The sequence below is a fragment of the Oncorhynchus masou genome, chromosome 28 (assembly GCF_036934945.1).
Source record: "Oncorhynchus masou masou isolate Uvic2021 chromosome 28, UVic_Omas_1.1, whole genome shotgun sequence".
Classification (NCBI taxonomy): domain Eukaryota; kingdom Metazoa; phylum Chordata; class Actinopteri; order Salmoniformes; family Salmonidae; genus Oncorhynchus; species Oncorhynchus masou.
In genome coordinates this window covers 80,437,835-80,464,209 of record NC_088239.1, presented here as the reverse complement: position 1 = coordinate 80,464,209, position 26,375 = coordinate 80,437,835, and the positions used below count along the sequence as shown (strand labels likewise).

The 26,375-nt window shown below is 43.8% G+C and overlaps 1 protein-coding gene across 1 annotated transcript in view; it reads left to right on the top strand.

Annotated features, from left to right (window-relative positions):
- Nucleotides 1–16,026, top strand: part of cdc42se2 (CDC42 small effector 2) — a 76,277-nt gene extending 60,251 nt beyond the window's left edge. The window contains exons 3-5 of the mRNA XM_064943558.1: nucleotides 8,528–8,629; nucleotides 12,397–12,518; nucleotides 12,796–16,026. Of these exons, the coding sequence (XP_064799630.1) occupies nucleotides 8,528–8,629; nucleotides 12,397–12,498 (204 nt within the window). The 3' untranslated portion in view covers nucleotides 12,499–12,518; nucleotides 12,796–16,026. The remainder of the gene's footprint in view (nucleotides 1–8,527; nucleotides 8,630–12,396; nucleotides 12,519–12,795) is intronic.
- The last annotated feature ends 10,349 nt before the right edge of the window (nucleotides 16,027–26,375 follow it).

Below are 26,375 nucleotides of genomic sequence, written 5' to 3'. Positions count from 1 at the left end.
CTTCACAATAAATCCATGTAATATAGCCTTCACAATAAATCCATGTAATACAGCCTTCACAATAAATCCGTGTAATATAGCCTTCACAATAAATCCGTGTAATATAGCCTTCACAATAAATCCGTGTAATATAGCCTTCACAATAAATCAGTGTAATATAGCCTTCACAATAAATCAGTGTAATATAGCCTTCACAAGAAATCCATGTAATATAGCCTTCACAGTAAATCCATGTAATATAGCCTTCACAGTAAATCCATTATTTATTTAGACGGGTCTAAAGAAGCATCATATGAAAAAATGTTTATTTCAGAAGAAAATAATAGCATTTGAGGGAGTGCGCACATGCTGCTATTCTGTGTTGAGCGGTTAACAAAGAAATAGGTCCTCCTATATGCTTAATTTAGAATTATTAATGTAACTTTAGTTCTACAAACATTAGGCTTTTTGTTTAGATTTTTTTATTGCGTTGAATGGCTGCATGAGACAAATTATGATTTTAAAAAAAAAGTTGCTTGAAAGTCATGAGCTCTGCTTTGTTTTTTGCTCAGGCGAAACACTCCAATAGTCTCTCATTCACAATTTCACAAGCACTTGATAATGCCTCAAATTTTCTTAAAACATACACGCCCATGGGCTAGGTTACATGAGGTGTGTGACACTGATTCCAAAAAGTTGCAAAAAAAGGCATCAAGGCAAAGGGTGGCTACTTTGAAGAATCTCAAATATAAAATATATTTTAATTTGTTTAACACTTTTTTGGTTACTACATGATTCCATATGTGTTATTTCATAGTTTTGATGTCTTCACTATTATTCTACAATGTAGAAAATGGTCAAATTAAGAAAACCCCTTGAATGAGTAGGCGTGTCCAACTTTTGACTGGTACTGTTTATGACATTTCTTACAATGCACCTGTATTGAAACGAGGCAGCGGAAAAAAATGCATATCTATGCACTTAAATAGCGAATGGTTTATTTTCATGCAAGCCAGGTAGGCTCTACTTCTGTTGTAAAGAGACACAATGTGCTTAATATTACGAAAGTTGAGATACAAATATAGTAGTTGTTATAGAGTGATAAATGATGCTGGCTCATCTAACCAATAGGCAGCGCTATCACCGGTCCTAGATTGGTGACCGTTCTGTGAGCATTAGAGATAGTTGAGTATTGGTCTCCATGATAGATAGTGGTGTAAATCAGTTCCTAATAAATGACAAGTAAAGATTACATCCTGTATCCTCCAATTGTATGTTGATCTATTCAAGATACTACAGTAGGCCTAGCCTATAGAAAGCTGATGGATCCTCCTCTTTTTATTAGCAGCCATCACTCTGTTTTCTCCTGCAATTACAAAACCTATAGAAATGTTGCGCAAAATGAGCTCATGGGCTCTCATGAAGTGTTTTATTAGATTTTCATTACATTTGCATTGATGTCAGAGTGATTAGAGGGACAATAGAGCGCTGAGTACCAGGCAGTTAGCAAGTTTGGTAGGCTACTAATGATCAGCATCAGAGCTTGGAGAAGCCTAATTACCGTGGTCATGTGGAATTTGACCGCCGGTGTGGCAGTAATACGGTCACCGCAACAGCCTTATTCCTGAGTGGCCTAGTTTTAAATTAAATCGGCTTGATAATCTATGGCTGTCTAGCAATGATCAACATCCAACTTGACAGAGCATGAAGAATGTTGTACAATACAGGTGTGCAAAGCTCTTAGACTTACCCAGAAAGACTCATAGCTGTAATCGCTGCCAAAGGTGATTCTAACATGTATTGACTCAGGGTTGTGAATACTTGAAGATATTTCTGTTTTTCTTTTTTAATACATTTGCAAAAAATTCAAAAAAAACATGTTTCACTTTGTCTTTATGGGGTATTGTGTTTAGATGAGTGATTTTTAAAATATATATACATTTAATAAATTGAATTCAGGCTGTAACACAACATTTACATTTACATTTAAGTCATTTAGCAGACGCTCTTATCCAGAGCGACTTACAAATTGGACAACAAATTGTGGAATAAGTTAGGGGTAGGAGTACTTTCTGAAGGCACTAACTATATCCTGGGTATTATAGGCAAGGCTATTAGCGTTCTGTGCTGCAAAGTATTTTTTTGTATTTGGTGAGTGGGTAGAGCTCGTCATAGGATCTAAGTTGCGTTAGTTATCATGGGTTCTGTTAAAAAGCCTATCCAAGGGAGCGTTTCCCAGGGTAATTTAGCCACTCCAACAAGGAGTGGAGGACTAGTGAAGTTGACCAGTCTAAGACAAGGTACTCTAAAAATCCTACAAAACTCTAGGTCTACCTGGCCCATCTACAATTAGGAATATTTTTGATGTCTGGCCAACCCTCCTAGAGAACTACTGGGTCTGCAAGCTTTGCTCTAACTGATTCAGGTCCTGATGGACCGCTGCTAATTAGTCAGATGGGTTAGAGCAGGGCTGGAACAAAAGCCAGTAGCTCCCCTAGTGGAGGGATGGCCGCCACTGCCTCAAACCTTTGGCTAAAATGAAAGCTATGTAGAACTAAATCGGGATACAAACCAGCTAGAAGTAAAGATATGTCGAACTAAATCAGGATACAAACCAGTAGTCGGAGCCTCATAATGTTGTGGTTTAATTAGAACTATGTTGGACTTCAAGATAATCAAATGGGGAGAATTGCGGTTAGTACCCTGGATTTGACATAATTGGCATCTAGATCACCGTTTACTATGGCTAATTCTGACCTGAGGCCACCCACCAGATGCTGCTGCCCGGTTCCATCATGCTCAATATTGTGTTTAATGAGCACAGAGGTCATGCTGAACGGAAGTCCTGAACATGCAAGCCACACCAGACAGTCTGGCTCATAGTGTTGGATGAACTGGGCAAAATAAACCTGGAAAGATGAATTACTGTTTTTGTCATCTGAAATACTATTTGAGATAAATAGACAAAGCTCATTTGGTTATGTCATAGCCTATATTACGGGAAAACTAACCTATTTGAACCTTATTATTTTCAAAGGTTTCTTGAGATTAGGTTTAGATCCTGAGGAACACTGTAACTTGTAGCTTTCATCTTTTTCAGGACCATCTTAAGCCCTTCTGTGAGTGAAAACACTGGAGCGGAAATTAAGCACCTCATTGTTTCGCCGGCCAGATATAATTACATTAACATGTCATTCAGTAACCCACTTAATACCATGGAAACGTACTCAAGAGGTCCATGATGTCATGATCACGATGAGAACGTTAGGACACCTCCCTAGCAACAGATAGTGTTCCGTCGCTAGGCTAACAGATTGCCATTTGACACAGACGCTTCAAACTTTTTATTTCCTGTGCTCACAAACTGCAAAACTATTAAACCATATTTATTAAATGAGTCATAATGTACACTGGGTCTATAGTTTTGTTTATACTCTCCTAATTGTATCTCACCTCAATGTTATCAGTCAAATGCATTTCATGTGGCTTGAAACAACAATGCATCAACTGCTCAGCCTTTATGGTCTTGAACCGTAAAACTCTTGTGAACTCTCAAATGAGAGAAATGATATTCCTGGTAGTGCTGCTGACATCTGACATGTAGGGGCTAGTCTTTGTTATTACTGTTGATCTATAGATGATCTCACTAGCACTCTGAGTCAGTCTCTCTGGCTGTCTCTCTGGCTGTCTGTGTCTTTCTCTCTCTCTCTTTCTCTGTCTGACTCTCACGCTCGCTCTCTTTCCCTGTCTGACTCGCTCTCTCTCTTTCTGTCTGACTCTCACGCTCTCTCTCTTTCCCTGTCTGACTCGCTCTCTCTCTTTCTCTGTCTGACTCTCACGTTCTCTCTCTTTCCCTGTCTGACTCGCTCTTTCTCTGTCTGACTCTCACGCTCTCTCTTTCCCATACATACACACTTCTAGAGCTTTTTTTTTTCATAAAAATGCTCCTTCAGACTACATTAGATTAGATTTTTTTAAATCTATGAATAAGTATGAAAGTGTTGCCTGTGAAAGTAGAGCAGGAGGGGAGCCGCCCTGGCTTGTCCCGACACCAGGCCTCAATTATACACTTAGTACTCCGTTTTGACCCTCTCCTCAACCGGCTCGGCAGTACTGTTAAACTGACAGGCTCTCAAACTGCTAACGGAGGTTGATTCCCGGCGCTTGGAAACCCATGGAAATCTCACTAATGAGCCATTGGAATCTCGTTAGGGTGAGTTTCACTGACAAGGCAGGAAAGCCACACAGCACTGCTCCAGCCATGCCCTGCAGACTCTTTCCACCATGCTTGAAGCCAACATGCCCAACGGCACAGTCAGTCCCAGTAACAGTGTATTACTGATATGTTTGTATGTGTATATATAGTGTATGTGGACACCCCTTCAAATGAGTGAATTTGTCTATTTCAGCCACACTTGTTGCTGACAGGTGTATAAAATCGAGTACACAGCCACACAATCTCCACAGACAAAAATTGGCAGGAGAATGGCCTTACTGAAGAGCTCAGTGACTTTCAACGTGGCACTGTCATAGGATGCCACCTTTCCAAAAAAGTCAGTTCGTCAAATTCCTGCCCTGCTAGAGCTTCCCCGGTACACTGTAAGTGCTGATGTTGTGAAGTGGAAACGTCTAGGAGAAACAACAGCTCGGCCGTGATGTGGTAGGCCACACAAGTTCACAGAACGGCACCGCCGAGTGCTGAAGCGCACAGTGCGTAAAAATCTAAATTAACTCTCCTCGGTTGCAACACTCACTACCGAGTTCCAAACGGAACTGAAAGCAACGTCAGCACAGTAACTGTTTGTCTGGAGCGTCATGTAATGGCTGAGCATGTGCACACAAGCCTGAGATCACCATGCGCGATGCCAAACGTCAGTTGGAGTGGTGTAAAGCTCGCCACCATTGGACTCTGGAGCAGTGAAAACTCGTTCTCTGGCGTGATGAATCACGCTTCCCCATCTGGCAGTCTGGCGGCCGAATCTGGGTTTGGTGGAAACCAGGAGAACACTACCGGTCTGAATGCATGGTGCAAACTGTAAAGTTTGGTGGAGGAGGAATAATGTTCTGGGGCTGTTTTTCATGCTTCAGGCTAGGCCCCTTAGTTCCAGTGAAGGGAAATCTTAATGCTACAGCATACAATGACATTCTAGACGATTCTGTGCTTCCCACTTTGTGGCAACAGTTTGGAGAAAGCCCTTTCCTGTTTCAGCATGACAATGCCCCCTGTGCACAAAGCAAAGTCCCATACAGAACTTGTTTGTTGAGATCGGTGTGGAAGAACTTGACTGGCCTGCACAGAGCCCTGACCCTGTGGTATCTAATTGGTAGTTAGTCTTGTCCCATCGCTGCAACTCCCGTACGGACTCGGGAGAGGCGAAGGTCGAGAGCCGTGCGTCCTCCGAAATCGCACTGCTTCTTGACACAACTGTGAGCCAGGCCTAATCGCCCAAAATCAGTGCCCAACCTCACTAATGCTTTTGCGGCTCAATGGAAGCAAGTCCCCACAGCAATGTTCCAACATCTAGTGGAAAGCCTTCCCAGAAGAGTGGAGGCTGTTATAGTAGCAAAGGGGGAACCAACTCCATATTAATGCCCATGATTTTGGAATGAGATGTTCGACGAGCAGGTATCCACATACGTTTGGTCATGTGGTGTACTTCCTCTATGACAGAAAGTGTTTCCTGGGTTGCAAACATTAGCCTGAGAAACGGTTAGCCTGAGGTAGAGTCCATAGCATACTTCTATGTTGGGTCGGGAACCACTCGTGGATTGTGTTAGTTTCCTGAGTTGTGACCAGAAACGTTGGTTTGTTTATCTGGGGGTCAGCAAAACATTTGACAGGCTTTTGCTGGCGTCGATGATGGAGCAACTGGTCTAGCTGTTAGGGGATTAGAACTCGCTAATAGGAAGATATTAGTTTTTCTGGACTTCACCGTTGTATGCTATTAAGCTAAAACCATTTGGGGTTGAAAGCACATCAAAGCACTTGGTGGGGAACCGTCAGTACATTTTCATAGGCTGTGTCCCAAAATGGCACCCCATTCCCTATATAGTGCACTACTTTTGACCAGAGCCTATGGGCCCAAAAGTAGTACATTTCAAATAGGTTGTCATTTAAGGGACACAGCCAGTAAACAGACGATACCTTAAATGTCAGTGCATTTAATTTATCCTTCATTTCAAAGCCATGCGCTGCAGAAAGGTTAATAGGCCAACCCCAGGAAATATGTTGAGGCTATATTGTTTTGGGGGATAATGGATGCAGCATGCTATTTTGCTGTAAACCTCTGATGTTCTTTGAAAATACATATTATACGCAGGTGGGGGATTGATACCCATGAAGCATGGATGTCCCATATGTTTGGGTTCAAATGTAGGCTACAGTTTGTCTCCTAGTAGTGTATAGTCTAGAGATGTTGGCCAATCAAGCAATTTTTGTCATAGTATGGAGTATAGCCTACCTTTTCCCTGAGAACCAACTCGGCCTACCTTTTCCCTGAGAACCAACTCGGCCTACCTTTTCCCTGAGAACCAACTCGGCCTACCTTTTCCCTGAGAACCAACTCGGCCTACCTTTTCCCTGAGAACCAACTCGGCCTACCTTTTCCCTGAGAACCAACTCGGCCTACCTTTTCCCTGAGAACCAACTCGGCCTACCTTTTCCCTGAGAACCAACTCGGCTTCCCTCTCCAGTTAAACCCAAGATCAAGGGCATTTTGCATGGCAACAACAATGCACAAGTATGTTTTTCGTGTCAGCTTTGAGCTCATTTCTCCATTTTTGGAATGTCAGTGTAATCTCAGTGAGCCGCTTTGAAGTACTCAACGATGCTAATATTCTGCAACGCAGATTTGGGGAATGTCTGGGAGGGAAACGGAAGGATTTCCTGTCATTGTGCTCAGTCTGGAATTCCAGCTCTTCCCTGTAGTAAAACACTGGAGCGCAGTGTAACGAGGCTTCCCTGTAGTAAAACACTGGAGCGCAGTGTAACGAGGCTTCCCTGTAGTGAAACACTGGAGCGCAGTGTAAAGAGGCTTCCCTGTAGTAAAACACTGGAGCGCAGTGTAACGAGGCTTCCCTGTAGTAAAACACTGGAGCGCAGTGTAACGAGGCTTCCCTGTAGTAAAACACTGGAGCGCAGTGTAACGAGGCTTCCTGTAGTAAAACACTGGAGCGCAGTGTAACGAGGCTTCCCTGTAGTAAAACACTGGAGCGCAGTGTAACGAGGCTTCCCTGTAGTAAAACACTGGAGCGCAGTGTAACGAGGCTTCCCTGTAGTAAAACACTGGAGCGCAGTGTAACGAGGCTTCCCTGTAGTAAAACACTGGAGCGCAGTGTAACGAGGCTTCCCTGTAGTGAAACACTGGAGCGCAGTGTAACGAGGCTTCCCTGTAGTAAAACACTGGTGCGCAGTGTAAACAGACCTGCCAGTGACCCCCTCACCCCTAGACCAGTACTCTAGCTCGCTGAGTGAGATTTGCAAGTGAAGGAGCAATCACAGCTGCAGACCTAGGACTCACGCAGCACTATTGTATCCCACGAAAGGGATTTGGCCGTTTATCATAAATCCTTTATTGACGATGGGGCTAAGGGTGTTTTTCATGGCTTACCGCACTCTGAGGAAAAGGTGTGATTGAAACGGTGGTTTACATGGACATTACTTGGACATTCACAAGCATGTTTGTCTGAATTTTATTCACCACTATAGTGGAATCAGTCTTTGACGATGGCTTTGAAGATGGTCCTGTGTGTGTGTGTGTGTGTGATGCTACCATGACATGGTATTTGTCTCTGTGACCAGTGACGTGTGTGTGTAGACTGAGGAAAATGGCAGACCTCACAGCACCTCGGTTATCAGAAAGCAGTTGTCATAGCAACTGGATGTGTGGCGTTCAAGTAGTTACCGATTTTAGTTACTTATTCTTTACAGCCGTATGACGTGAAGGGAAGGACAACAGCTTTTCTGGAACTGTTGATGTGTTACAATGGTGTTACAATGTGTACTAAGGGGCCTCACGGCATAGGTTACAACCTTCATCAACTATGGAACAAGTCAGAACACCACGAGCAATGCCATCTAATCACACACTGCTAAAGTTGACAGAATAGGCCTATATTGTGCATGCTGTGACGCCTGCTAGCTGACTCGCTCTGACAATTCATTACAAGCACAGTTCATTATCCTTCGCTGAAGAGTCAAGTTTATTTTGGTTGTCAGAGTGGAAAAAATGTATGTTTACATTAAATACATCAGAGGCACCAGCACTGAGAGAGAGGGCAAATTCCTTTTTACTGGGAGAGGAAGGATTCACCCACTGGCTCGTATTCCATACAGCTCAGGCGTGTGTACATAGCGATAGATTCTGTTGCTTGCTTCACTGATGCACAAAACCCCTTGGAAGCTTAACATAGGAAATAGATTTGACATTAAACGTAATGGTAAACTGAAACTCTTATCCTTGTCATAGAATTAAAAACAATTCCCAAATGGAACTTGGGTTAGAAAAAGAGGGATGGTGAATGTATCCTTTTCCTCCCCCTCTTGTAGAAGCGGCGGAGGCGCATCGACAGGAGTATGATCGGGGAGCCCACTAATTTTGTCCACACATCCCACGTGGGATCGGGAGACATCTTCAGTGGCATGAACTCGGTAAGAGGAAGCAATGGAAGCCGTGCAGAGGAAGCAATGCGTAATGGGAATGTGATGGGATGTCAATCATTAGCCACCAAGATGGGATAAGTATAGACCTATACATTATTATATAAAGACTATTTATTAGGATTTAAAGACACTACGATGATTTTAAAAAACTATTCATTTATATACTATTCATTATGATTGACTACATTATGATTTAAAGACTATTCGTTGTGATTTAAAGATTAAACTATTATGACCCATCTATGGAAAGATGAGACTCTCACAAATGGTGTTCTCCATTGTGCTGTACACAAGTGTCTTGGGACTCGTCTGAAGTCAGTACAGCCGATGTGCCAACTTCGGTCTGTAGCGTCCGAGAAGTTTGGGCTACCCGCTCATATGACCCCTCTGGAAAGGTGGAACTGTTGAACATGTCGGTTGTTTTGCTCTCGGACACCTACAGGCCTCACAAGTCATCTGCAGGTCCCCCGGTACCAGATGAAAAAATTTATGGAAGTACAGTGCATTTTGGACCTTTTCCACATTGTCCCCCCCCCCCCTTTATCAATCTACACACAATACCCAATAATGACATAGCAAAAACACGTTTTTAGAAATGTTTGCAAATGTATTTTTTTTAAATAAAAAACATCACATTTACTTAGGTATTCAGACACTTTTTGAAGCACTTTTGGCAGCGATTCCCGCCTGGAGTCTTCTTGGGTATGGTGCTGCAACCTTGGCACATCTGTATTTGGTGAGTTTCTCCCATTCCTCTCTGCAAATCCTCTCAAGCTCTTGTCAGGTTGGATGGGGAGTGTCACTACACAGCTATTTTCAGGTCTCTCCAAAGATGTTCGATCAGGTTCAAGTCCGGGCTCTGGCTGGGCTACTCAAGGACATTCAGAGACTTGTCCCGAAGCCACTCCTACATTGTCTTGGCTGTGTGCTTAGGGTTGTTGTTGTCCTGTTGGAAGGTAACCCTTTGCCACAGTTTGAGGTCCTGAGCGCTCTTGAGCAGGTTTTCATCAAGGATCTCTCTGTACTTTGCTTCGTACATATTTCAAACAATCCTGACGATTCAGTCCCTGCCACTGAAAACCATCCCCACAGCATGAAGCTGCCACCACCATGCTTCATGGTAGGGATGGTGCCAGGTTTCCTCCAGATGTGACATTTGGCATTCAGGCCAGAGAGTTCAATCTTGGTTTCATCAGACCAGAGGATCTTGTTTCTCATGATCTGAGGATCCATTAGGTGCCTTTTGGCAAACTCCAAGCGGGCTGTCATGTGCCTTTTACTGAGGAGTGGCTTCCGTCTGGCCACTCTACCATAAAGGCCTGATTGGTGGAGTGCTGCAGAGATGGTTGTCCTTCTGGAAGGTTCTCCCATCTCCACAGAGGAACTCTGGAGGTCCGTCAGAGTCACCAGTTCTTGGTCACCTCCCTGACCCAAGGTCCTTCTCCCCTAATTGCTCAGTTTGGCTGGGGCGGCCAGCTCTAGGAAGAGTATTGGTGGTTCCAAACTTCTTCCATTTAAGAATTATAGAGACCACTGTGTTCTTGGGGACCTTCAATGCTCCAGACATTTTTTAGTACCCTTCCCCAGATCTGTTCATCTACACAATCCTGTCTCTGAGCTCTATGGACAATTCCCTCGACCTCATGGCTTGGTTTTTGCTCTGACATGCCCTGTCAACTGTGTGGTGTGCCTTTCCAAATCATGTCCAATCAATTGAATTTACCACAGGTGGACACCAATCAAGTTGTAGAAACATCTCAATGATGATCAACGGAAACAGGATTCACCAGAGGTCAATTTCAAGTCTCAGGAAAGGGTCTGAATACTTGGTGTGTTGAGGGAAACTGAGGGTCGGGATGTGGGAGTGAAGTTGCTGGGAATGATGTTCAAAGATTGAAAACCAAAAAATTAAGTCTAAATAAACAAAACAAAAAAATAGTTTAAACTGATGCTAAAAAGGAACGTTGTTACATCCAATGCCTTTTTGCCTGAGGCTGATGCCAAGCAAGCGCTTGTGTGCACAGACACACACATATACACATGTAAATAGTGCCACACATGCACACAAACTAGAGGTTTGGGAGCTTGGGCCGGAGGCTGAGAGGTCGCTGGTTCGAGTCCCCGATTCGACTGGGTGGGGGAACTGTCCTTGTGCCCTTTGGCAGTGTGCTTGACCCTGGTTGCTCCTGTGGGTCGCTCTGGATGGGAGTGTCTGCTAGATGACAATGTAATTTAAATGTTCGGGTTAGCAGGTTAATAGATAAATGTGGGTATTGCTTCAACAAGGTTAGCAGGTTAATAGATACATGTGGGTATTGCTTCAACAAGGTTAGCAGGTTAATAGATACATGTGGGTATTGCTTCAACAAGGTTAGCAGGTTAATAGATACATGTGGGTATTGCTTCAACAAGGTTAGCAGGTTAATAGATACATTGCTTCAACAAGGTTAGCAGGTTAATAGATACATGTGGGTATTGCTTCAACAAGGTTAGCAGGTTAATAGATACATTGCTTCAACAAGGTTAGCAGGTTAATAGATACATGTGGGTATTGCTTCAACAAGGTTAGCAGGTTAATAGATACATTGCTTCAACAAGGTTAGCAGGTTAATAGATACATGTGGGTATTGCTTCAACAAGGTTAGCAGGTTAATAGATACATTGCTTCAACAAGGTTAGCAGGTTAATAGATACATGTGGGTATTGCTTCAACAAGGTTAGCAGGTTAATAGATACATTGCTTCAACAAGGTTAGCAGGTTAATAGATACATGTGGGTATTGCTTCAACAAGGTTAGCAGGTTAATAGATACATTGCTTCAACAAGGTTAGCAGGTTAATAGATACATGTGGGTATTGCTTCAACAAGGTTAGCAGGTTAATAGATACATTGCTTCAACAAGGTTAGCAGGTTAGTAGATACATGTGGGTATTGCTTCAACAAGGTTAGCAGGTTAATAGATACATTGCTTCAACAAGGTTAGCAGGTTAGTAGATACATGTGGGTATTGCTTCAACAAGGTTAGCAGGTTAATAGATACATGTGGGTATTGCTTCAACAAGGTTAGCAGGTTAATAGATACATTGCTTCAACAAGGTTAGCAGGTTAATAGATACATTGCTTCAACAAGGTTAGCAGGTTAGTAGATACATGTGGGTATTGCTTCAACAAGGTTAGCAGGTTAATAGATACATTGCTTCAACAAGGTTAGCAGGTTAGTAGATACATGTGGGTATTGCTTCAACAAGGTTAGCAGGTTAATAGATACATGTGGGTATTGCTTCAACAAGGTTAGCAGATTAATAGATACATGTGGGTATTGCTTCAACAAGGTTAGCAGGTTAATAGATACATGTGGGTACTGCTTCAACAAGGTTAGCAGGTTAATAGATACATGTGGGTACTGCTTCAACAAGGTTAGCAGGTTAATAGATACATGTGGGTATTGCTTCAACAAGGTTAGCAGGTTAATAGATACATGTGGGTACTGCTTCAACAAGGTTAGCAGGTTAATAGATACATTGCTTCAACAAGGTTAGCAGGTTAATAGATACATGTGGGTATTGCTTCAACAAGGTTAGCAGGTTAATAGATACATGTGGGTATTGCTTCAACAAGGTTAGCAGGTTAATAGATACATGTGGGTATTGCTTCAACAAGGTTAGCAGGTTAATAGATACATGTGGGTATTGCTTCAACAAGGTTAGTAGTTGTCCATCATCTTGTCTTTAACATGCTGTTTATTTCCTCCACAGGTGAACTCCATTCAAAACCAAATGCAGTCAAAAGGTGGATACGGCGGAGAGACCATGCCTGTGAACGTGCAGCTGCAACTGGTGGACACAAAAGCAGGATAACATGGAGGGGCAGCTTCACGGTAAGAGCTCAGAGACTGTAACATTGACTCTGCTTTGAATAGCTGAAGGAGTGAAAAATATTAAAACAATATTTTTTTGTTGTCTTATTTAAAATAAAATTGTCATATTTGGTCTAAATGAATGTCAATGTTTGTCATGTACTCTGGTAATGTGCCATGTATGGGAGATGTGGCCTGTATTTTAGGAATATGTCTTCAAAGATGGTCATTTAACTTATCTGAAGACTGTTTGGTTTCAGACAGTTGTTTAAACCTTGCCTGTTTGTCTTCCCTCTAGGTTCCTTCATGTTGATGTTTTTCATCCTGGTCTCCATGTCTGCCTTCAGTGACTGCGTCCCTCATCCTCCCTCCCCAATATTGGACTAGGGGATGATGTTCGCCTCCTGTCCTTCCGCTCTCTGTCCTCTTTGCTCCTCCCAATGAGCCCACTATCGACCCCCCCTCTCCGCCTCAGCCCTCTCAACTCTCCTCGCGCCACAAATACATGGACAGTTTTTGTCACGCCATTGGAATGAGGCTGCTCCCCCCCCTCTGCCTGTCTGTCCATCCGCCCATCTCCCACGGAGGACGACAGTCAAAAGGACAGCAGCGCTTCAGTTTTAGTGTACCTCACCCTTCCAACTTAAGCCAGACGCAAAAAGCATGATCCTCATCTCTACAAGTTCAAAGTGTAACACGCTTCTTCTCTTCAAATTATTATTTTTTGATGTGAGTTTTTTTTTGGGGTGGGGGGGGGGGGCTGTGGGGTTTTGTCAATTCAGTGTTTAAAGGTCTGGAACCTACAAGTACAAAATGTAGATTTTTGTTTTATTTTTATTATTAACATATTTCTTTTTATATATATTTTTGTCTGGTTTGGCGGTCAGAATGGTGGGTGACCACGTTTGTGAAAAGTGGCTTGCTATGGCCCTTGGGTGCCAAAATGTCTGTAGAGCATATGGAATTATAGTTTTTCTCCTGACAAGAAGTATTTTTTTTAGTTTTTTTTTTTGACTGCCTCAAGTGAATTCCACTCCAATAGGAAATGTGATTGTTACTTCGCTGTTGTTTACATCGTTCCAGTTCCCATTCCTTGTCTTTATTTTCATGATAATTGTTCAATAGAACAATAACTGATGTTGAAATGGCATGAACTGGCATTTCACTCGACATTCTACTGTAAATGTTTTGGTAAACTTGATTTCAATAAGCCTGGGCTATATGAGTATATGCTGTGCAGTAAAATGTGAAGAGCTATAGCTATGTGGTACAGTTCTGGCTACTGGTGGTACAGTTCTGGCTACTGGTGGTACAGTTCTGGCTACTGGTGGTACAGTTCTGGCTACTGGTGGTACAGTTCTGGCTACTGGTGGTACAGTGCTGGCTACTGGTGGTACAGTGCTGGCTACCGGTTGGTACAGTGCTGGCTACTGGTGGTACAGTGCTGGCTACTGGTGGTACAGTGCTGGCTACTGGTGGTACAGTGCTGGCTACTGGTGGTACAGTGCTGGCTACTGGTGAACTAGCTACAGGACTAGCTACTGGTGGTTAAGGACTAGGTACTGGTGTGGGTAACAGAATCTATAAAGCATTCAATGTTGCAATCTGGCATCGAGGCGAACCCAAACTCAAAGTAGTCTGTAAAAGCTTGACCATGTGGCCGAGTTCATGAACTCATGCACATTCTAAGAGTAAAGAATAACTTATCAAAGCAAATGTTATCTTTTGTCTATGAAATGACTTGGGGTCATTGAAGATGCCTAGACAACTCCAATGTTTGTGCAAAACAAAGGACAGTATGATTACCATTGACACACAGGTTGACATCCTACTGTTTAGCTCCAAGACATTTTGTTCAGGTTCAGAGGCATATTTTCCATTATTTTAAACATGACGCGTGTATGATATTGCACTGGTGTTGTAAATGGTTTGGGGTAGGATATAGTGTGGCCTAATATAGGGTGTAGTCTATGGTTTGGGGTAGGATATGGTGTGGTCTAAAATAGGGTGTAGTCTATGGTTTGGGGTAGGATATGGTGTGGTCTAATATAGGGTGTAGTCTATGGTTTGGGGTAGGATATATGGTGTAGTCTATGGGTTGGGGTAGGATATATGGTGTAGTCTATGGTTTGGGGTAGGATAGGGTGTAATCTCTATGGGTTAGGGTAGGCTAGAGTGTAGTTTGTATGGGTTAGGGTAGAATAGGATGTAGTCTCTGTGGTTTAGCATAGGCTAGGGTGTAATCTCTATGGGTTAGCGTAGGCTAGGGTGTAGTCTCTATGGGTTAGGGTAGGCTAGGGTGTGATCTCTATGGGTTAGGGTAGGCTAGGGTGTAGTCTCTATGGGTTAGCGTAGGCTAGGGTGTAATCTCTATGGGTTAGGGTAGGCTAGGGTGTAGTCTCTATGGGTTAGCGTAGGCTAGGGTGTAGTCTCTATGGGTTAGGGTAGGCTAGGGTGTAGTCTCTATGGGTTAGGGTAGGCTAGGGTGTAGTCTCTATGGGTTAGGGTAGGCTAGGGTGTAATCTCTATGGGTTAGCGTAGGCTAGGGTGTAGTCTCTGTGGGTTAGGGTAGGCTAGGGTGTAGTTTATGGATTTAGGTAGAATAGGGGGTAGTCTATGGGTAGGATAGGGTGTAGTTTATGGATTCGGGTAGGATATTTTAAGAATTTTAACAAGCTGTAGAACATATTCAAAATCAAAAATTAAGTCTTCAAAAAGTCCTTTAATTTATCAAATTAATAATTTGTTTTCAATTGATGCCTCTTGTCATGGTTGAAAATGTAAATAATGAAATAGGGGTTTGGTTCACTTATTTGGATTAAAACTAATACCAGTATTGATGAGGAAAGAAGAGTCACTGGGCCTCGAACTCATCTGATAAAAGTATCACACTGATTGTTGTCGGTCCTTCCCTCAAGTGCTTTGCTTGTATATACCATATTCCTTGTGTGCCACAACCTACCTGAGGTATTCTAATTTATTGTTTGTCTTTTGTAACTTTTTTGTACTCTAGTTTCTTTCAGATTGATTGGAATGTTCAACCCCCCCAAAAAAATTCACTTGTGATAAATAATTGTGGTAATATTTATTCACCATTATTAGAAATGTACTGGACTTGGGGAGGGAGGGGGGGGGAGAGAGAGAGAGAAGTTTTCCCAAATACTAAGTCTAAATGAGAATGTCATACAGTGTTTTGTGACAACTGAAAAGCACAAGAGAGTGAGTGTGTGTGTGTGTGTGTGTGTGTGTGTGTGAACAATATGAAGTTTGCAATACAATGCGAGTGTCGGCCAAAGTGGTATTGACCAGGGTACGTCCGCATGAATTTACTCAGCCAATGCTCACCACAAATGAATTTCAACATCAGGGAATTCACTCTGCTCAGTAATGTTAATTTTTTTGTTGTTGTTTTACATATCTGATTTTTTTTTTTTTTGTACAATTCCATCCCTCATGAATTGACATCCAGTGTTGGCTTGTAGATTACCAAATGTCTTCGGTTGAAATAAATATTTTTTTTTCCATGTTATGTGACCCTGTCTTTGTGGAATCATTTGAATGGAACCAGAGCCCTATTGGCGGTGGTCAAAAGTAGTGCACTATATAGTGATTAGGGTGCCAATTGGAATGTATCCATTCCCATCAGAAACTGTTGTTATACACAGTTAACACCTTATAGGAAAATGCCATAGACAACATACAGTTGATTTGAACTATAATCTGTTAACCATGATGGGTACCAGTATTCATTTTAATACATATGACTTGTGGGTACAGTACATTGTAAGTAAAATGCCATCACGGCTTTAAAGAGGAATTGTCCCAAATGGCATTCTATTCCCTATATATAGTGTACTTACTTTTACCAGGAGCCATAGTGCTCTGCTCAAAAGTAGTGCACTATAAAAGGATAGGGTGCCATTTGGGATTAAAGCTTAATATACAATGTAGATGTCAGTATTCAGTGTGGTGTTGTGGTAATGTGTACTGACTTGAATGTGAAAAAGGACATTGTGTACTCCAGATTCCATCATAATCCATCCATGGAGCCGACCATGTGGTGACTGTGAGTGGGCATAATCCCTGTGAATTCCCCCTCTGTTGAGAAGATTATGAGCTCCAAGCCTAAGGTTAGTTAGATAATACAAATGTTCCAGGAAACTCACTTGAAGCAAGTGACATTGCTCAGAATTGCAGAAACAAGATGGCCGATCATTGTTTGGAATTTGAAAAGATGGTTAAGTTAATGTGAAAAAGCAACAAAAATATAAACACAACATGCAACAATTTCTAAGATTTTTACGAGTTACAGTTCCTATAAGGAAATCAGTCAATTGAAATAAATTCATTAGGCCCTAATCTACGGATTTCACATGACTGGGAATACAGATGTGCACCTGTTGGTCACATATACCTTTAAAAATATATTTAAAAAATTGGGGTGTGGGTCAGAAAACCAGTCAGTATCTGGTGTGACTACCATTTAATGTTGTGGTCCACCAGCCACTGTGGCAGGTAGATTCAAAATATATATCAACCACTCAGATTTTTTTCACAGACAAAATATTTTTGGGGACATAACATTTAAAAAAATTAATGGATGACCATGCTTTGTAATGTTTCTAAAATAAATGTATTTGTAAGAAGTAATGTGGTATATTCAGTTGTATTTCATTTTTTGTGACCTGAGTCTTTTAATCAATATATCAGACAACATTTTCTCCTGCCCCTTTAAGGGCGGGACGTTTCCGTGGTAACGGGCCACTCTAGTTCTGTCACGTGTCGGTGTGTGTGTGTAAGAGATGGGACCTTTACTTCACAATCAGTTGAAGTAGCAGACTCAAACTAATGTTGAAAAACAACCAAGTTTGTGAACAAAAAAATGTAAATAGCCAAGATACACGAGGACAAAGTCGCACTTGTAGACCTTTGAGTAAATTATACCAACGTTTATGCCGTGCACAGCGCCTCCAAAAATGAATACAGTATATCAGCACTTTCACTCCTTGCGACACCTCCGCTGCCATGCAGTGTTTCTGCGAGAGGTGGGATATAAGATGACTATTAGCAGCTATGAAACAAAATGACTTTGAAACAGCTTCTACAACATGATTCTAACCCTAGCTCGAACATGTGCTTATAGTTGACTTTTTGACTTTTTATTCGCTAATGTAATGCTCTCACCGTAGAGCCCTGCAAATTGACCACCCGCTAAAGTGGCTGGTGAAATATACATTCTTACCCGCCAATACCTAAATCTACCCGCAGGTGGCGGGTGTTATGCCCTGCTACCATTTGACTCATGCAGAGCAACACATCTCACATCTCCTTCGCATAGACTTGATCAGGCTGTTGATTGTGCCTTTAAGAAAAAATATTGCAGTCAGAGTGCAGCATGACTACAGCATGATGCAAATCAAGGGTGCAAATTTGGTTTTCGAAGTGTGTGGGGGGGGGGGGGGGGGGGGGGCATTACTTAACAAACAAAAAAAAGAATGTAAGTCTTGATGAACACTCTAAACTCGTAGGCGTCCCGCATGGTTCGAAAGCACACCGTTGTTGCCTTGTCACTTTTCAATGATAAAACTGTCAGGGACAAAAATGCATTTTCAAAATGTGTTCGGGACGCACCGTCTGCAAATACTGCATCCAAAATAACACTTGTTTTTTTTACTGCAGTAATTTTGCAGTGTAACTGCAGTTATTATTTTCCTTTTTTCTTTAACTTTTCTTTAACTGGGCAAGTCAGTTAAGAACAAATTCTTATTTACAATGACGGTCTACCCCGGCGAAACCCGGACGACTCTGGGCCAATTGGCCCTATGGGACTCACAGTCACGGCCGGATTTGATACAGCCTGGATTCGAACCGAACCAGGGACTGTAGTGTCGCTTCTTGCACTGAGATGCAGTGCCTTAGACCAGTTAGAGTGCAGTATACTTGCAGTTGTTCTGCAACTACTGTGTCCAAAATACTACAGTCGACTGCAGTTCAAACCGGCAATCTTTTTTTGTAAGGGTGGCCTGTGGAATGTTGTCCCACTTCTCTTAAATGGCTGTGCAAAGGAGACCAATTGCCCACAGAAATTGGTTACGACGAGGGCGAATTGCAGTCATGTCTAGACCCTGGTGTGGGCGGCGAGCATGCAGATGAGCTTCCCTGAGACAGTTTCTGACAGTTTGTGTAGAAATTCTTTAGTTCTGAAAACCCACAGTTTCATCAGCTGTCCGGTGGGCTGGTCTCAGACAATCCCGCAGAGGAAGAATACTGATGTGGAGGTCCTGGGCTGGCGTGGTTACACATGGTCTGCGGTTGTGAGGCCGGTTGGACGTACTGCCAAATTCTCTAAAACGACGCTGGAGGCGGCAAATGGTAGAGAAATTAACATTAAATTCTCTGGCAACAACTCTGGTGGACATTCCTGCAGTCAGCATGCCAATTGCATGCTCCCCCAAAACTTGAGAGATCTGTGGCATTGTGTTGTGAGACAAAACTGCTAATTTTAAAGTGGCCTTTTATTGTCCCCAGAACAAGGTGCACCTGTGTAATTATCAGGCTGTTTAATCAGCTTATTGATATGCCACACCTGTCAAGTGGATGGATTATCTTGGCAAATTAGAAATACTTACTAACAGGGATGTAAACAAATGTGTGCACGGAAGTTTGAGAAAGAAGCTTTTTGTATGTATGGAATGGAACATTTCTGGGATCTTTTATTTCAGCTCATGAAACATGGGACCAACACATTACATGTTGTGTATTTATTTTTGTTCATTGTATTTATTGCCAGCAGCATACTACCCTGCATTCCACTGCTGGCTTGCCTCTGAAGCTAAGTAGGGTTGGTCCTGTTCAGTCCCTGGATAGAAGACCAGATGCTGCTGGAAGTGGTGTTGGGTTGGAGCGGTTCCGGGTTCCGGGTTGGAGCGAGCGGTCGCATCTACACTTCGGTCCGCAGGTAGTATAACTTTTCATTACATTTCATTATAGTACAACGGTTTGATTTGTCTAATCTTAGCAATTTCTTCTTAGCTAGCTACATAGCCGTCTTTGTATCAAAGATATTGCGTAATTATCGTATTTCGTCGTCCTAACGTAGTCTACACTGCTTTCTGCCCAGCAGCTAGCTAACGTCCACTAGCACAGCAGCTAGCTAACGTCCACTAGCACTGTAGAAACTATTACACTCAACGACTCGATTAGTGTAGTGCTAGCTAGCTACATAGTTGTCTTTGCTGTCTTCGGATCCAAGGTAATTGTGTAGTTTAGAGTGTGTAGACTTAGAGTGATTATCTTAATTTACCGAGGTTAGCTAGCCAACTATTTGTCGTCCTTAACGTAGGAGTCACTGCTAGCTAGCTAGCCAACAGCTAGCCAACGTCTTCCGAATTGAACTTCAACAACCCGGTCAACATTCCGCCTCGCTCCACAGGTAGTATCACATTTTCATTTCACTTCATTACAGTCCAACGGTTTGATTTGTTTGATCGTAGCTAGCTAGCTACATAGCCGTCTTTGTATCTAAGACAATTGTGTAGTCTGGAGCGATTTTCTAGGTTAGCTAGCCAGCTATTGTCGTTCTTTTAACGTAACGTTACGTAATCAACACTGCTAGCTAGCCAGCTAGCCCCCGAATAGCAGCACTGTAGAAACTATTACACTCGACGGAACGACTTGATTAGTGTAGTGTCAACAACGTAGCCACTGCCAGCTAGCCTACTCCAGCAGTACTGTATCATTTCAATCATTTTAGTCAATAAGATTCTTGCTACGTAAGCTTAACGTTCTGAACATTCGATAAGTGTAGTCCACTTGTCATTCCAATCTCCTTTGCATTAGCGTAGCCTCTTCTGTAGCCTGTCAACTATGTGTCTATCTATCCCTGTTCTCTCCTCTCTGCACAGACCATACAAACGCTCCACACCGCGTGGCCGCGGCCACCCTAATCTGGTGGTCCCAGCGCGCACGACCCACGTGGAGTTCCAGGTCTCCGGTAGTCTCTGGATCTGCCGATCTGCGGCCAACAAGGCAGAGTTCATCTCAGCCTATGCCTCCCTCCAGTCCCTCGACTTCTTGGCACTGACGGAAACATGGATCACCACAGACAACACTGCTACTCCTACTGCTCTCTCTTCGTCCACCCACGTGTTCTCGCACACCCCGAGAGCTTCTGGTCAGCGGGGTGGTGGCACCGGGATCCTCATCTCTCCCAAGTGGTCATTCTCTCTCTCTCCCCTTACCCATCTGTCTATCGCCTCCTTTGAATTCCATGCTGTCACAGTTACCAGCCCTTTCAAGCTTAACATCCTTATCATTTATCGCCCTCCAGGTTCCCTCGGAGAGTTCATCAATGAGCTTGATGCCTTGATAAGCTCCTTTCCTGAGGACGGCTCACCTCTCACAGTCCTGGGCGACTTTAACCTCCCCACGTCTACCTTTGACTCATTCCTCTCTGCCTCCTTCTTTCCACTCCTCTCCTCTTTTGACCTCACCCTCTCACCTTCCCCCTACTCACAAGGCAGGCAATACGCTCGACCTCATCTTTACTAGATGCTGTTCTTCCACTAACCTCATTGCAACTCCCCTCCAAGTCTCCGACCACTACCTTGTATCCTTTTCCCTCTCGCTCTCATCCAACACTTCCCACACTGCCCCTACTCGGATGGTATCGCGCCGTCCCAACCTTCGCTCTCTCTCCCCCGCTACTCTCTCCTCTTCCATCCTATCATCTCTTCCCTCTGCTCATACCTTCTCCAACCTATCTCCTGATTCTGCCTCCTCAACCCTCCTCTCTTCCCTTTCTGCATCCTTTGACTCTCTATGTCCCCTATCCTCCAGGCCGGCTCGGTCCTCCCCTCCCGCTCCGTGGCTCGACGACTCATTGCGAGCTCACAGAACAGTGCTCCGGGCAGCCGAGCGGAAATGGAGGAAAACTCGCCTCCCTGCGGACCTGGCATCCTTTCACTCCCTCCTCTCTACATTTTCCTCCTCTGTCTCTGCTGCTAAAGCCACTTTCTTCCACTCTAAATTCCAAGCATCTGCCTCTAACCCTAGGAAGCTCTTTGCCACCTTCTCCTCCCTTCTGAATCCTCCTCCCCTCCCCCTCCTCCCTCTCTGCAGATGACTTCGTCAACCATTTTGAAAAGAAGGTCGACGACATCCGATCCTCGTTTGCTAAGTCAAACGACACCGCTGGTTCTGCTCACACTGCCCTACCCTGTGCTCTGACCTCTTTCTCCCCTCTCTCTCCAGATGAAATCTCGCTTCTTGTGACGGCCGGCCGCCCAACAACCTGCCCGCTTGACCCTATCCCCTCCTCTCTTCTCCAGACCATTTCCGGAGACCTTCTCCCTTACCTCACCTCGCTCATCAACTCATCCCTGACCGCTGGCTACGTCCCTTCCGTCTTCAAGAGAGCGAGAGTTGCACCCCTTCTGAAAAAACCTACACTCGATCCCTCCGATGTCAACAACTACAGACCAGTATCCCTTCTTTCTTTTCTCTCCAAAACTCTTGAACGTGCCGTCCTTGGCCAGCTCTCCCGCTATCTCTCTCAGAATGACCTTCTTGATCCAAATCAGTCAGGTTTCAAGACTAGTCATTCAACTGAGACTGCTCTTCTCTGTATCACGGAGGCGCTCCGCACTGCTAAAGCTAACTCTCTCTCCTCTGCTCTCATCCTTCTAGACCTATCGGCTGCCTTCGACACTGTGAACCATCAGATCCTCCTCTCCACCCTCTCCGAGTTGGGCATCTCCGGTGCGGCCCACGCTTGGATTGCGTCCTACCTGACAGGTCGCTCCTACCAGGTGGCGTGGCGAGAATCTGTCTCCTCGCCACGCGCTCTCACCACTGGTGTCCCCCAGGGCTCTGTTCTAGGCCCTCTCCTATTCTCGCTATACACCAAGTCACTTGGCTCTGTCATAACCTCACATGGTCTCTCCTATCATTGCTATGCAGACGACACACAATTAATCTTCTCCTTTCCCCCTTCTGATGACCAGGTGGCGATCGCATCTCTGCATGTCTGGCAGACATATCAGTGTGGATGACGGATCACCACCTCAAGCTGAACCTCGGCAAGACGGAGCTGCTCTTCCTCCCGGGGAAGGACTGCCCGTTCCATGATCTCGCCATCACGGTTGACAACTCCATTGTTTCCTCCTCCCAGAGCGCTAAGAACCTTGGCGTGATCCTGGACAACACCCTGTCGTTCTCAACTAACATCAAGGCGGTGGCCCGTTCCTGTAGGTTCATGCTCTACAACATCCGCAGAGTACGCCCCTGCCTCACACAGGAAGCGGCGCAGGTCCTAATCCAGGCACTTGTCATCTCCCGTCTGGATTACTGCAACTCGCTGTTGGCTGGGCTCCCTGCCTGTGCCATTAAACCCCTACAACTCATCCAGAACGCCGCAGCCCGTCTGGTGTTCAACCTTCCCAAGTTCTCTCACGTCACCCCGCTCCTCCGCTCTCTCCACTGGCTTCCAGTTGAAGCTCGCATCCGCTACAAGACCATGGTGCTTGCCTACGGAGCTGTGAGGGGAACGGCACCGCAGTACCTCCAGGCTCTGATCAGGCCCTACACCCAAACAAGGGCACTGCGTTCATCCACCTCTGGCCTGCTCGCCTCCCTACCACTGAGGAAGTACAGTTCCCGCTCAGCCCAGTCAAAACTGTTCGCTGCTCTGGCCCCCCAATGGTGGAACAAACTCCCTCACGACGCCAGGACAGCGGAGTCAATCACCACCTTCCGGAGACACCTGAAACCCCACCTCTTCAAGGAATACCTAGGATAGGATAAAGCAATCCTTCTCACCCCCCCCCCTTAAATGATTTAGATGCACTATTGTAAAGTGGCTGTTCCACTGATGTCAGAAGGTGAATTCACCAATTTGTAAGTCGCTCTGGATAAGAGCGTCTGCTAAATGACTTAAATGTAAATGTAAATGTGTTGGAGGGCCACTCTTTCCTCTGGTCTAAAAAACATGGCACTGATTGGGGACATTGTCCTGTGTATGGTGCTGTCTTTTGGCTGGGATGTTAAAACGGGTGTCCTGACTCTCTGTGGTCACTAAAGATCCCATGGCACTAATTGTAGGGGTGTTAACCCCGGTGTCCAAGCTAAATTCCCAATCTGGCCCTCACACCGTCATGGCCACCTAATCATCCCCAGCTTCCAATTAGCTCATTCATCCCCCTCCTCCCCTGTAACGATTCCACAGGTTGCTGCTGTAAATGAGAATGTGTTCTCAGTCAACTTACTGACTAAAATAAAAATCTATGATTAGTGACCCTATCTGTGGTTAAATCACTCAGGAGAAGAAGCAAAACACGTTATGTTGTATTTTGTGTGGAGCATCCCTTTAAATTGCATATCCAAAGGGAAATCCAATGGTGTATCAGTATCTTATGGTAGGCTTGTGGGAGCATTGGTGGCTCCGGTGAGAAGGAAGTGTCAAACTATCACAGGCGGCTGCCTGCTGTTGCTAGGCAACATGGTGGCCAATGATGCAGATTTTTCACCATTGACGCTTTCCTAAATGACTGAGACTTGCCTTCCCCACGCTGTCATTCCACTTGAATGAATGGAATTGGAAAACCACAGTGTGGTCATTGATAAGCATAGGGGAATTTGTAGTATTCACCTACAAACAGTATTCACCTTCAAACCTTGTTGGGATCGTAATGAAGTCAATGTACCATGAAATAGGAAATCTGACTGGTGTCTCCTTCACTTGTGTATGTGTTTTTCGACACCCTTATGGCTTTCGTCATTGATCACTACTGCCAGGAGTCAGTTCTACTGTGGTCAGAACAGTAGACGCAGCTTCCTGAACAGGTTGCCTCGCATGCAGAGACGGAAGATGTCAAGCTCACGCCAATCAAAAGAAGTTGGACAAAGTTCTATTGTTTCAGTCAGAGTTAATGGTTCAAACCCCATAAAAGATGGCACTGAGGCAAAGAAATAAGTATTTTAACTGAAACCAATATGTCCTCTATTCTCCTTTCATGAGATTTCACTGAGCCGGTTACTGCCTTGTGTCTCATATGTCACATTCAGACGATTATGCTAGCTACCACTGGTGTTCAACTGCCAAGCAGAACCCTCATTTTATTTTCTTCACTTCTGCAGCAAGGAATCTGCCATCTGCTAGGTTAGCCATCACTTAGACTCATTTCTCAAAGAGCCTTTAAGTTTTTAAGTGAAGCGTACGTAGCGAGCTTTGTTCCATTACTGTGGCCCATCTGGAGCCCCTGAAACACCTCTGGGTTTCAGTTCCACGACATCAGCCTATAAAGCAATACCACTTATTTTAGGCAACAGAAGCATAGTATGGTACAGTACAGAGTCTAATGCAGCATTGGATTATTACATTAGATCATATTATACCACAACATCATGCCCAGATAAGGTGTGAGCACAGAAGGGTTTTAGTTGCTTGATATGTAGGGAATATGTCCTACCCTAGGCCTACCCTTTACTACGGCGGATATTTTGCTATGACATAAATTATATGAAACCTTGGCAAATATTGATTCTAACAGAGTTCGGCCTAAGACAGCCGCATATATAACAAACCTACTGCAATGGCAAAACTAGGAACAGCTCTTAACTTTCAGCTTCCCAGTAAACACACAGAGCTAGGTATTAACCTTGTTCTCGTAACCATGTGCTACAAGTTAAGCACCTTGTAGGGGCACTTGCAGACTTCACATGTTAAACTTCCTGAGGCTATGCATGAAAGAGATACAGGCTTCATGCAATGTTTTGAAAGATGTATCTTTTCAAATTCCTATCGAAAGGTTGTCTCCCCTGTAACTATTCCCCAGGTCATTGCTGTAAATGAGAATGTGCTCTCAGTCAACATACCTGGTAAAAAAACTCATCCTCTTCTAAGAAGTTCTCTACCAGCTTATGGTGACCTAATCATTTACATTTTTCTCTAGATTTGTTATTGTTTTTCAGGACTTAGTTCTATTCTAAGAATGTCTTTGTTAAACAACCAATGCCATTCCACGGAGTTGCTATTGAACCCTTCTGAAGCACTTCTCATCCCAAGTTGTCTTATCAATGTGAGTTAGGCTACCTCATAGAAACACACCAGTGAGTCCGATTGGACCAGATGAATAAAGCTACGCTCAATTCAATCAAAGCCACATTGCAGTACTCACAGTTTGGGGTACTGTAAAAAATAAAATAAAAAAGATACAGTTGAAGTCGTGAAGTTTACATACACCTTAGCCAAATACATTTAAACTCAGTTTTTCACAATTCCTGACATTTAATCCTAGTAAAAATTCCCTGTCTTAGGTCAGTTAGTATCACCAACTTATTTTAAGAATGTGAAATGTCAGAATAATAGTAGAGAGAATTATTTATTTCAGCTTTTGTTTCATTCATCACATTCCCAGTGGGTCAGAAGTTTACATACACTCAATTAGTATTTGGTAGCATTGCCTATAAATTGTATAACTTGGGTCAAAAGTTTCAGGTAGCCTTCCACAAGCTTCCCATAATAAGTTGGGTGAATTTTGGACCATTCCTCCTGACAGAGCTGGTGTAACTGAGTCAGGATTGTAGACCTCCTTGCTCGCACACACGCTTTTTCAGTTCTGCCCATGCATTTTCTATAGGATTGAGGTCAGGGTTTTGTGATGGCTAATCCAATACCATGACTTTGTTGTCTTTAAGCCATTTTGCCCCAACTTTGGAAGTATGCTTGGGGTCATTGTCCATTTGGAAGACCAATTTGCAACCAAGCTTTAACTTCTTGACTGATGTCTTGAGATGTTGCTTCAATATATCCACATAATTTTCCATCCTCATGATGCCATCTATTTTGTGAAGTGCATCAATCCCTCCTGCAGCAAAGTA